At 33.4% G+C, this 13,209-nt stretch overlaps 1 protein-coding gene across 6 annotated transcripts in view; it reads right to left on the bottom strand.

Moving 5' to 3' along the window:
* Positions 1 to 13,209, bottom strand: part of ubr5 (ubiquitin protein ligase E3 component n-recognin 5) — a 70,122-nt gene that overhangs the window by 21,565 nt on the left and 35,348 nt on the right. For all 6 annotated transcript variants that reach the window (XM_073846548.1, XM_073846551.1, XM_073846552.1 and 3 more), the window contains 15 exons: positions 12,760 to 12,911; positions 12,578 to 12,673; positions 11,132 to 11,255; positions 10,961 to 11,058; positions 9,839 to 9,993; positions 9,642 to 9,733; positions 8,177 to 8,323; positions 7,956 to 8,074; positions 5,423 to 5,549; positions 5,209 to 5,338; positions 4,912 to 5,072; positions 2,728 to 2,967; positions 2,514 to 2,637; positions 2,318 to 2,429; positions 898 to 1,029 (listed from right to left, as the gene is read on the bottom strand). In XM_073846548.1, coding sequence (XP_073702649.1) covers positions 898 to 1,029; positions 2,318 to 2,429; positions 2,514 to 2,637; positions 2,728 to 2,967; positions 4,912 to 5,072; positions 5,209 to 5,338; positions 5,423 to 5,549; positions 7,956 to 8,074; positions 8,177 to 8,323; positions 9,642 to 9,733; positions 9,839 to 9,993; positions 10,961 to 11,058; positions 11,132 to 11,255; positions 12,578 to 12,673; positions 12,760 to 12,911 — 2,009 coding nt within the window. The remainder of the gene's footprint in view (positions 1 to 897; positions 1,030 to 2,317; positions 2,430 to 2,513; positions 2,638 to 2,727; positions 2,968 to 4,911; positions 5,073 to 5,208; positions 5,339 to 5,422; positions 5,550 to 7,955; positions 8,075 to 8,176; positions 8,324 to 9,641; positions 9,734 to 9,838; positions 9,994 to 10,960; positions 11,059 to 11,131; positions 11,256 to 12,577; positions 12,674 to 12,759; positions 12,912 to 13,209) is intronic.

Below are 13,209 nucleotides of genomic sequence, written 5' to 3'. Positions count from 1 at the left end.
AATCAGTGATTTGCCCAAGCCAACGTGGATTCAGATTCGAACACAGAAACTAAACAATACATATTGCCAAATTGTCAGGAATATTTTTGCTTGCATTTCTTGAAATTTCCAAGTTAGCAGCTTGTATTTTAAAACATTTTCATTTATAATGTTAAAAAAAAAAAGTATATATAATGATTGATAAGAACCAAGTGCAAAGCCGATATGTTAATGAATGGAAGTGCATTCGTGATCGCAAAGATGCTTCCAGAAACAAATTATTACACCTGTTCTAAAAGTGGGCAAATGAATAAAACTGTAAGAATACTTTTTTGTAAGATATTGCGATGTTGAATAAGTGTTCTTAAGCTGCTATTTTCTAAATAATATCAAACGGGCTGAATCAGACCCTCTCTTCTGATAAGCTGCAGCATGAACAACGACGTGTGCGTGCAAACTGAACTGAAGCGTTGGGAAACACTGAATACCATATAAAGCGTATACACAGCCTTTACAAGCTGATTGTCAATGTCTTTCTGCTGTGCTCTGTGTAGTAATGTTTAACGTTTTAAACAGTGTTCCTTTCCTGCTGTGCATACAACGTTTCTTACAGTACTACCATACAGACGATATTACGGTTTTAAAAAATGCAATGGCTCCGTGGGTATTTTTAATCTTTAGTAACGCGTAACTACCTAGTACTGGTATATCGTGCAACCCTAATGCATTTATTAAAATAAATAAATAGAAGATTGAAGGCAAATTTGATATGAAAAACAAAAATTGAATGTGCTGTCCATTTCTGCTTCTCATCTGAAGCCATTTAAGCTTCTTATACGCTCAGTAGGTTATGTGGAGAGCAAAACAAAATAGCACCACAATTACAGTAATTGCTGCAATTTTGACAAAGTGAAGCACCTGCTTCAGATCCAGCGGTGGCGGCGGTCACAACACTCCTGCGTCCACTGGCGTTGTCTTGGTTGCTGTGGTTACTCTCGCTGTCACTCTCAGTCTCAGCAGCAGCTAATAGATCCAGCTCCATGTCGCTCCCTGTACGAAACGAGATCAGCAACTGCTTGTGAATTCTGCCTCATTTATATAAGAAATTGTTGGATTTAAGACAAAAGAACAACAAACAGCACCAGTGTTTTGAACACATTTGTGACCCTGGACCACAAAACCAGTCTTAAGTCGCTGGGGTATATTTGTAGCAATAGCCAAAAATACATTGTATGGGTCAAAATTATTGATTTTTCTTTTATGCCAAAAATCATTAGGAAATTAAGTAAAGATCATGTTACATGAAGATTTTTTGTAAAATTCCTACTGTAAACATATCAAAATGTAATTTTTGATTAGTAATATGCATTGTTAAGAACTTAATGTGGAAAACTTTAAAGGTGATTTTCTCAGTATTTTGATTTATTTGCACCCTCAGATTCCAGATTTTCAAATAGATGCATCTCGGCCAAATATTGTCCTATCCTAACAAACCAAACATCAATAGAAAGCTTATTTATTGAGCTTTCATATGATGTATACATCTCAGTTTTGTAGAATTTAACCTTATGACTGGTTTTGTGGTCCAGGGTCACATTTGTGCTTTTCTTGTAATAAAAAAAAGCACCACCATTATCACCGTTTTTTCCTCCATATCATTATTAAATTCAGATAAGACTGAGATATTACTTATTGAACCAAAAAAACAGTACACTGAATCTTTTGAATTGCAATTTGCAACTAGACGGATGTACTGTTATTTCCTCTACAGTCAAAAATCTGGGTGTTATATTAGTTATAATTATGTTACAAAAACAGCATTCTTCCATCTTAGAAACAAGCTTGCCAAGCACAGAACATGTTACCCGTTTCTGATGCATTCATGATGTCTGAACTGGACTATTGTAATGCATTACTAGGTGGTAGTCCTGCATCTTCAATAAAAAAAAAAAAAACCTACAGGTAGTCCAAAAATGCAGCTGCTAGAGTCCTTACCAGGTTAACAAAATATGATCATAATACCACAATTTCACAGTCAATACACACTTCTTGTATGATAAATGTATTTTAATTAAATTCTTAATTTTCTAATATAAAAAAAACAGGGGCAACAGTCTGAAATGCAAATATTTGTCCATACTTTTCTAGACCTGGAAATTACTTAAATCAAATTCCATACTTTTTCACTTTTTAAACTTTAAAATATACAAAATTGTCTTCCGGGGGAATGTCCTGGAATGTCCTAGAGGAACCGAGGTCCACCCACCACAGTCTCATAAAATCCTGTGGGAAACACTGACCCTGATAGTGTCTGTGATTTAAGCAATCATGCATTTACCATCTTCATCATGCTCATCATGCTGTCCTTCGGCTTCTGCGTTCTCCTCTCCCTGCTCCTCCTGATCATCATGGTGATCCTCCTCACCTGCAACGCCCTCCACAACCTCCACCTGAACAGCCAGTGAGCATTTAAAGAATAAGCTTCAGACAAAAACTCACTCTAAACAAAAAAACAAAACAAAATTGCATCGCACCTCTTCTACATCAGCGGAAACGATATCATCCTGCTCCTCGTCTCGGCCGCGGGCCGTCTGGGACTGGCTGCTGCGGCGGGGCTGGGGGTTCCTGATGATGTATGAAGAGGCAGACTGACTGGAGCTGAGAGGCACAAGACAGCAGACAACTTTAGCATTAATGACAACTTCAGTAAGATCACTTAGAATATTTGGCAATGGTTTCGTCACTTACCTGCTGGACTGATCCGGAGAAGGTCGTGGCGGCAGAGGCTCCACAGAGAAGAGCTCTTCACTGCCCTGTACGGCGTCGATGCTGGTACTGGCCAGAGTGAAGGGCGCTGTAGGGCGAGCGATGCCCATCCGCACCGGGACGATCAGAGACTCGGCCACATTGCAGAGCTCTTCCACTGCGTACGGCAACAGAGCCTGGAAAACACGCCTGCACTTTCCGATGGGCTGAGGGATGAAGTTGCTGAAAGAAAGAGAGAGAATATGAGCAATGTGAAAACAAACAAATATTCTTAACCCTGCAAAGCCTGATTTTTTTTTTTTTAAGGAACACTCCACTTTTTTTTGGAAGTAGGCTCATTCTCCAACTCCCCCCGAGTTAATAAGTTGATTTTTACCGTTTTGAAATCCATTCAGCCATTCTCCTGTTCTGGCGATATCACTTTTAGCATAGCTTAGCATAGATCATTGAAAAATGACCAATGAGTTTCGATATTTGTCCTATTTAAAACTTGACTCTTCTGTAGTTATATCGTGTACTAAGACCGGTGGAAATGCAAAGCTTCAATTTTCTAGGCTGATAAGATTAGGAACTACACTCCCATTCCGGCGTAATAGTCAAGGAAGTTTGCTGCCGTAATAAGGCTGAAGCAGGAGCAGTAATACCACGCAGCACATGTGCAAATGCTAAACTAGCTGGGAACTCATTTCTGATATTACTCCGCCTGCTTCGGCCTTATTACGGCAGCAAACATCCTTGACTATTACGCCGGAATGGAAGTGTAGTTCCTAATCTTATCAGCCTAGAAACTCGCAGCTTTGCATTTCCACCGGTCTTAGTACACGATATAACTACAAGAAGAGTATCAAGAAGTGATATCGCCAGAACAGGAGAACGGCTGAATGGATTTCAAAACGGTAAAAATTTACTTATTAACTCGGGGGGAGTTGGAGAATGAGCCTATTTCCAAAAAAAGTGGAGTGTTCCTTTAAATGACACAAAAAGACACATGAAGCACGAGCTGAAGGTGGACACTTGTACAATTATACTACAAGACTAGGGATGTAACAATATTATCAATATCGTGATTTGCAAAACAGTCGCAATATTATCGTGGTCAGTAGGCATGGGACGATACACCTACCTCCCGATTCAATACTATCTTGGGTGGAGATACGATATGTATTGCGATTTTTTTTTTTGTTGTTGTTGAAGAATTTCAATTCTACAAGTATTGTGATTCGATATTGCTATTAGGGCTGGGATGATACACTAGTCTGGTAATTCAAATGTTCAACAAAACGAGTAGAAAAAAATGCTTTCTGAAATAAAATAAAGTGCTGTTTCTTTGCAAACCATTTTAGTCATGTTTTCCCGGCAAAACAAATTTTACTTTGTTTACTACTCTCTCAAAGGTTGTACAAACCCTGAAATGAATGTATTTCTACCACAACACCATGGTTAGAGTTAGCATTAACACTTCTGGTTTTCTAACAAGTCAGCGCTGTTTATAACGTATGTGCGGCGAATTCAAACACCTCTAACCGGATCTCGCAAAATTAACTCTTCAAGTAAGGCTGTTTAAGTGCTGACAAGTTTGTTATTTTTGCGGTCCGAGCTGATAAAAGGTAGCGCGGTTTAGTTTCACTTTGGTTTTGTTACATGTATCGTCAAATGATGATATAAAACAATAGGTCTTTCAAGCAAAAAAATTTAGTTTTTAAAATATATGAATCGCGATTCAATCTTCTAGTGATTCGTATTGACTCACAAATTAAAAAAAAATCGATTTTCTAGTTAATAATAATAGCATGATGTTATCAGAACAAAACAGCAACAGCAATGGAGGAAAAATGAATATATATTCTGCCCCATTTTCAACGAGGGAAAGTGTTATTATACCATTCTCTTTTGGTTTTTGCTAGTAATTTTGAACTTTCAAAGTGCATTAGAACTTTAAAAATTCTTAATAATAAATATCTTATAGTGGACTTTGAGTCGCAATGTTATCGTATCATGAGATTTTGATATTTTTACATCCATATAAAAGACCTTTTACTTGATAAAAAAAGTCTAAACTACCAATCAGACGACAAAAGGCATGTAATACACGAATATAATTTTTCGCATAGAAGATTAAATGCTTACAAAGCCCTTTTCTATTCTCATCAACATGAATGTACATACTTTTTCTTCTTGGAAGACGCCATCTCCACACTAAGGATGACAAAGACTCGGGCCACGGAGCGCAGGAACCTGCGTGTGACATTGATGGCCTCCTCTCTGCGGCCGGGAGTGTATTTATTCTGCAGTTCCTTCACCAGAGTCCCCAACAGCGTGTCAATAAACTGGAGAACAAGAAAAGAGGAGACAGTTAGCAGACTGCAGCTATTATTCTGAAAAACATGTAGACATTCCTAGAATTCAAAAAACATGATTAAAAACTAAATCAAGCCTAGCTGTAAAAGTGTTTCTTGGACTCACGGTGATGTCTGGTGCACACTTGACAATGAGGCAATGTGTGAAACAGTCCAGCCTGATGGTGCCACTTTGCTGGTTCAGATACATCTGTTCCTCGGGTAAAAGGTGAGCAATCCTGCTGCTGGCGCTTAGTCTGGAACAAACCCGACATGTAACGTCAGCAAAAATGTCTTGTAAGCTGAATTTGTACAATTAAATCTGTCTTTGTGATACTTACGGGTCTTTGTTTTCCTGAGAGCCGAACATTATCATGGACTTCAGCGCGTTCCAGTCCTGCAACACGCGCTCTAGAGCCAGCTGGGCGAAGCGTGGAGGCTCCAGGTCATGATCCGGCATATCAGAGTCTGAGAGATAGACAGATACACATTAAAGAACACAAAACAAACCATTGTTCGCCACATATGCAATAATGAATCGTGTTAAGAAATTAAAAACTTGTCTTCAAGATATTTTTCCACTTTTGATGCTTCTGAAGCATCGAGAAAAACTGTTTCATGCTGTCCCTAGGAACCCAGTCGCCAAATTTACAAAACATTAATAAAAACTGCTATTTTCCTACTTAAGAGAAAAAAATATATATTTTGAAATCTAAAAATACTTCTCTCATCTTTTTCTCATAATTTTCTAAGAATCTTTTAAGAAACCTCTTAAATTTAAGATTACCTCCAGCCCGTTTCCGCCACTGAATAATGAAAAATGGTAATTGCGACTTCTCACAACTGACTTTTTTCCCCCTCACAATTGTGAGTTTACAGTCAGAATTGCATCAAACTCGCAATTGAATTTTTTCTTAGAACTGTTAGTTTTAACAGTTAGAATTGCGGGATATAAATTTGCAATTGCGAAAAATAATTCAGAATTGCGAGATATAAACTGACTATTTTCCTCGCAATTCTGGCTTTTTTCTCAGAATTATGATATAAACTTGCAATTTCAAGTTATAACGTCCAGTTCTGAGGAGAAAAAAAAGACTGATATGCTTACAGAATTGGGAGTATCTCACAATTCTGACTTAACTTGCAATTGCGAGTTTATCACCATGATTCTGACTTCATGTCTCAGAATTGCGAGTTTAAAATCACACAATTGTGACTTTATTTCTCAGAATTGCTAGTTTATATCACTCAATTTAGACTTTATGATTTTTTTTCTCAGAATTGTGAGACAAACTCACAATTGCGATTTATAAAGTCGAAAATGTGTAATACAAACTTGCAATTGCAAGTCGCAATAACCCTTTCTTTAATTTTTTTTATTCAATGGTGGAAACGGGCTTCCATAAACTTGTCTTAAATCCAGAGGTTAAAATGTTAACCAAAATGTATTTTGAATTTTATTTGTTTCTAAATAATTGTTGTAATTAAGCATTTCAACATAACACTACATACAGGGTTCGTACAGATATTTTAAAATGAATTTCAAGGACTTTCAATTTGAGGACTTCTATTTTTGACTTAGAGGACTTCACTTCTCACTTAACAAACAATGTCTTCTCTTTTAAATTCTAAAAAAGACAAATAAAAATACACTAATAAAACAAAATGGAAAAAATAAAGTGAAGCACATGCAAGGTACTATTACTAAAGTATACTACATTTTTACCATGGTAAAACCATTGTTAAATTTCTTGAGGGATTTGTATTTGTGTACACTTACTTTCTTTTTTCTTTGTTTTATTTGTATAACTGTGCTGCCTCAATTGTTTGATGTTTTCTACTGTTTAAGAAAAAAAAAATCAGAAAAAAAGATTTGCAAAATCCTGATATGAAACAAAATGATTCAGTACAAGCGCTGATGATTTGAATCATTCAAATTGCGAAATGATTCACAAACCTGTTCCAATTTAAATCAAATGACAAGTAGTTCTGCTCTAAATTAAATGATTCGTGATTTGAAGTCCCGATCTGAAACAAATGATTCTCGATACACAATTCGACTGAAGTGCTTCAAAACAATGACTCATTTTGCAAAGCAGTGGTTTAACTGATTTGGACTTTGCAAATGGAAATGGAAATGCGTCAATTACGAAAAAAAACTTCATATATCGCAAACAAGTTTTTACGCTCGCATGAGGTGGTTTTTCAGGCAATTTGAAAAAGGAAAATTTCGTAAAACAGCAATGGAAATGTTTTTTTTTTTCGCATTTACAGGTCACATTTGATTAAAAATGGCCAAAATCCCACAAAAATCAGATGCCATGACTTATTGCGAGAGGGAAAAATAAAGTTTCAGTCGCATAACATAAGTTGAAAACGCCGTTATTTCGCAAAACTTTTTAATCGACATTTATAAAAACGCATCCATTGTCAATACTACTACTGGCTTAACTTGCTAGTTTTGTGACATTAACTTAAAAAAAAAAAAAAAAAAAAAAAAAAAAGAATAAAAGAAAAAGGATGATGTTTTTTGAACTTGTAAAAACATGACTCTAACTTAAAAAAAAAATTAAACCAAAATTTTAAAACTGGCTTCATCCAGTGTTTAGATTTTTGTACTAGAAATGTATGCAAATTAGCACATTTTTCACTAAATAATGTCTCATTTGCATATTTAAACCTAACATTTCATAAATCTTTTAATACAAAAATTTTTGCAATTATCAATGTAACCAATCAACAGAGAATTTAAGATGATAACTATTAATTAATTTTTTAACTCTATTTACCTGCAGTCTCGCCTTATAAAATAGTTTTTGAAGAATGCTTCTTATATTTTAAGAATTTATATCACTTCTCTACTCAAAGATGCACCTTCAGCACTGGCAGCCTTCCTGTTCCTGTCCTCTCGTATGCGAGGTGGTCGATACTGGCAATGTTCCACACTCTGCCTTGCAACAGTCTGCACCAGGAACAGCAAGATGTGTTCTCCCCTGCCAGACACAAACAGATGAGAATAAGAAAGAGTTCATGATGCAGAATGCAGGCTGGGTGTCATCCTGCTGACCCCATAAAACAGTTTTCCTTGAACATACCTGCTGTTAGGAGTGGTAACCAGATTAGTGGTTGTCAGCAGCCGGTAGAGCAGATCCAAACGAGCTGCTTTCTGGCCCGCAATGAGGGTTTTGCATTTACACTTCTCCCAGCAGTCACAGTACGCAGTGGGAGACGTTCTCTTCAGTCTGGAGGAGAAACGAGAGACAGCATGCATTACTGTTTTACAACCAATGTAAGCATAACAATTCATGCAGTCCATTTTTTTTTTGTTATAAAATTATTTTAATAAATCTTTAAAACATTTAGCTTGCATTTCATGTCATCTTGATTTTTTACACAAAGCTTGTTCCAATCAGATTACTTTTGTATAGAATAATGAACATCTTTATATATTAAATTAAAAAAAAAAAACACTAAATTATCTCATATTCTTATTTTTGTTACATTTAACTTGAAGTACTATGAAGTACTATTTATTTATTTTAAATAAATAATCTATTTAAATAAAACTAACATAAATAGAATTACTAAACTTAAAATAAATCAAAACTATTTAGACATTAAAAAAATAACAAATGGCAAAAAAAATATTGAAAAAAATATCTTATTTTCATTTAGTTTAACTTAAACTAAAAAACTAAAATACTACAAAAAAAAAAACAGATTTAAATAAAACAATTAAATTATAAAATAAATACAACCAGACTGACCACTTAATTATAGAAAAAAAACTATTATTGTATTATTATTATTATTGTAGTAATATTCATACAATTTTTCCTCCATGTGTTAATTTTAACAGTAAAGTTTGTAAAAAAAAATATATATATATATTTGATTAAAAATAAATAAATGCTTAATGGCTTCATTTGATTATCAGATTTTTGTTTTTGTTTTGTTACACAGAGTAAAGTACTAAAGAAAAAAGGTACCGTTGGGTACCGTACTGGTTAAAATGTGAACAATACCCAACCCTATATATTACTATAGTGTTCATTAGTATTTTAATTCGCTTTTATTTTTATAGTATGTTTAATCTATATGTGACCCTGGATCACAAAACTAGTCATAAGTAGCACAGGTATATTTGTAGCAATATGCAAAAATACATTGTATGAGATCGGTTTTTCATAAAATCATTAGGATATTAAGTAAAGATCATGTTCTGTGAAGATATTTTGTGAATTTCCTCCTGTAAATATAATTTGCAATATGCATTGCTAAGAACATCATTTTGGGCAACTTTAAAGGCAATTTTCTCTATATTTTAAATTTTTTGCACCCTCAGAGATTTTTAAATATCTTGGCAAAATGTTGTCCTCTCCTAACAACCACACATCAATGAAAAGCTTATTTATTCAGCTTTTAGATGAACCTCTGACTGGTTTTGTGGTCCAGGGTTACATACTTCAGCTTTTATTTTAATTTTAGTAATTTTGTTGTATGCATAATTTTTGTATTACTTGTCATTTTAATTTCTTGCAAAAGTTGCAGTGCACTCACTTGCAGTCATGACCCTTGTGACAAACCCTGGCGCATTCAGTGCAGCAGCACAGAGACTCCAGCAGGCCACAAGTTCTGCACTCAAAGATATCCTGCAAACAGATAATTCAATTAATCACAGTGCTATCCTATAAAAAGATTCAGCTCAGTGCTTCTCAAAAACAACAAACAAACAAAAATTTCACAGGAGTTTGTACCTGGTTGATGTGTTCAGCTCCAGTCCAGGTGAAGCTGCAAGTGTCATTACAGCACAGGACGTACAGGGGAGAGTCATCTGGGTTGGTTCCTGAAGGACAGATCATCTCCATGAACACAGACGCTGCATCATCTTTCTCTCCAAGACCTGGTTCACCTAGACAAAAAAAATAAGATCCAGTTAAGATTTATAAACGTCTATAAATATGTTTCGAAACATATTATATTATGTTTCGATTATTATAGTTAACTATTTATTATAGTTAACTAAACCCATTAAAATTATTTGTTACATGAAATAAATGTTAACTGCAATGAAATGAATTATTGGGGGAATAAAAAAAAATTGGCATCTCATTTTGGTTACATTTAACTTGAAGTACTAAAATATCTAAAACTAAAATAAATAATCTATATAAACAAATAAGAACTATTTAGATATTAAAAAAAAATAACAAATTGGATTTTCATTTAGTTGAACTTGAAAAAAAAAATTATATACATTACATATATAAATAAACAGAGACATTTAAAAAAAGAACAAAAATGACCAAAAGAAATAAAATAAAATAAAATCACATTGAAAAAAATCATCTTAAAATAAGATAACATATCAAAATCAATTAACACATAAAAACCATATAGACATTTTTAAAACAATGAACAAGGAAAAAAAATAAAATAAACGTTAACTGAAATAAAACACTGAATTAAAAAAAATCTTTAAAATAATACCATTTCTAATTTGTGTAGTGAAGTACTAAAATAACCAAAAATATATATATTTTGGGGGGGGCGGGGGGGGGGGAGACAAAAACAATACTAAAGCTTAAAATAAAAACAAATACTGCCTCTAAAACTGAAATAAATAGACATACATAAAACGAACAGAAACAAAATTACTAAACCTAAAATAAATAAACATTTAGACAAAAAAAAACTAATTACAAAAAATAGAACAAAAGTTCACTTAAATCAAATACTGGAAAAAAATTAAATAAATTTCTCATTTTCATTTCATTAATTTTCAACATGAAAAAAAAAAGACTATTTAGACAGAATAAAAACCTAATCAAAAACCATAATGGTATATTATAAAACTAAAATAATGCTTATGCACTCACCTTTGGCTATTTTCTGTGCTGCCTCTAAAACAGTAATGGCTGCAGGGTAAGCTCTTCCGCTCACCGCCAACATGAACGGAGTCATTCCACGAGCATCCCTATCAAACAACAGCAAAACAAACACTCAACGACTGCTAAAGAGAGATTTAGAGCTGAAGGAGGGCCACGTACTTGGCAGAAAGCAGCTCTCTTAAGTGAGGACGCAAGACGACGCTGTCACACATGAGCTTCAGTATCAGGTGTGCGTTGGCCTTCCGGTCTTTAGATTCCACTACTGATGGTTCAGATGAAGGTCCTTCAGTAATCATGAGAAATGGTGAAAACGTTAATAAAATGACACCACAGAGCAGCGGCTCTCAACTGAAGGGATTCTGACTTAAAATGGCTGCAGGTTTACTAATAAATATTATATTATAAAATACATGCATGTATATAAAATACATACATAAAAAAAAAAAACTTTTTTTTTAAATTATTAGTTTTGCCAAAGAAACATTTCTCATTTCCTTGAAGTACTAAAATAACTAAAATAAATTAAGAAAAAAATCTGAAAAAAAAAGAAACTTTAAAATTAAAGTAAAATCTGAAAATAATAAAATAAAATCTAGTTCAAACAAACCAAAATATTATTAATAATAATAATAATACCTACTTAAAATAAACAAAAAATAACCAAATATAAATTAAAAAAAAAAAAACATTTCTCATTTCCTCAAAGTACTAAAATAACTACAAAAAAAACCCTAAAACTTCAAAAAAATTAATTAAAAAAAATTAAACTATAAAATAAGTAAAATCTGAAAATATATAAAAAAAATCTAATTCTAACAAACAAAAATATTAATAATAATAATAATAGTACTTAAAATAAACATAAAAATACCAAATATATATAAAACTTTTTTTTTTGCCAAAGCAACATTTCTCATTTCCTCGAAGTACTAAAATAAATACAAAAAAAACTAAAACTTCAAAAAAAAAAAAAAAACTGATAGAAAAAATAAATAAATAATAATATAAATAATAATTATATTATTTAAAATTAATAAACATTAAAAATACTACAGTATTCAACATTTGAAGTGGATCAAAACCTTTCATCAAAGTTGTCCTAAAACCAAAACAATACCCATTCTTACCTTAGGACAACTTTGATCAACTTTTTTGATCCACTTCAAATGTTGACTACTATAAATAAAAAAATAACTTAAAAAAAAACATTCTTAAAAAATATTTTGTTTGCCAAAGCAACATCTCATTTTCTTGAAGTACTAAAATAACAACAACAAAAAAAACCTAAATAAAAAAAAAAAATAATAATAATAATAATAATAATAATAAAAATACTGAAACTTTACATTTAATAAACTGAATATATAAAAACGAAATCCAATGCAAACTAACTAACTTTATAGTAATAACAGTATATAAAAATAATAATTATAATATTATTATTATTATTATTATTATCATTATTTAAATTATTATTAATATTATTATGTAAATGATTACACTATAATATTCTAATGCTAATCGTTGATACCAAAACAAAACGGTTCTGAATATGACCCCTATTGATGTCCAAAGCAAAATTAGTGTCCTGTAGCTGGTTCATACCTGGGATGGTGGAAGTGCTAGGTCCCTGGTTAGTGCCTGTGGAAGCAGTGGTAAGGGAGCCCACTGCAGGGGCCAAGATGAAATCAATGTCACCATCTAGCAGAGAAGATGGTTTTGTAAGACATTAGGCTAATCGCATACATGCAATACATCCGATATGAGCCAAAAACTGCAGAACTCACCAGGATCCATTGGTGGAGGGTCTGGTACCCAACTGGGAGGTGCAATAGGGGGTGAAACGGGGTCTTGGTGGTCGCTGGAGGAAGGGCCGGATTCATGGCGACCCAAACCTGCGGCGCGGAGGGAGCGCCTCATCATCTCTCTCAAACGCAAGCTATTGAAACGAGAAGAATGAACATGAAACTGTACATCAACAAGCAAATACAGAAGGAGAAAAGCCATTTCTTTATTTTCTATCACTCATCTTGCTCTGAATGCCAAAGCCACTGGTTTGATTTCCAAGGAATTTTTAAGAACAAATTTAACACTTTTTAGACGAAGTTGAAATTAACAAAATTAATGCACGGCTATAGAACAAACCCATACAACCTTGTGTTGATCAGTGTTGGTTTCTGTTGATACAATACGTTTAAAGAAAGGCAATTAAAAGACCTTCCTTTCCTTTTTGTGAC

The sequence above is a fragment of the Garra rufa genome, chromosome 9, assembly GCF_049309525.1.
Source record: "Garra rufa chromosome 9, GarRuf1.0, whole genome shotgun sequence".
In the NCBI taxonomy this organism is placed as follows: Eukaryota; Metazoa; Chordata; class Actinopteri; order Cypriniformes; family Cyprinidae; genus Garra; species Garra rufa.
This window is presented reverse-complemented; position numbering and strand designations above follow the sequence as displayed.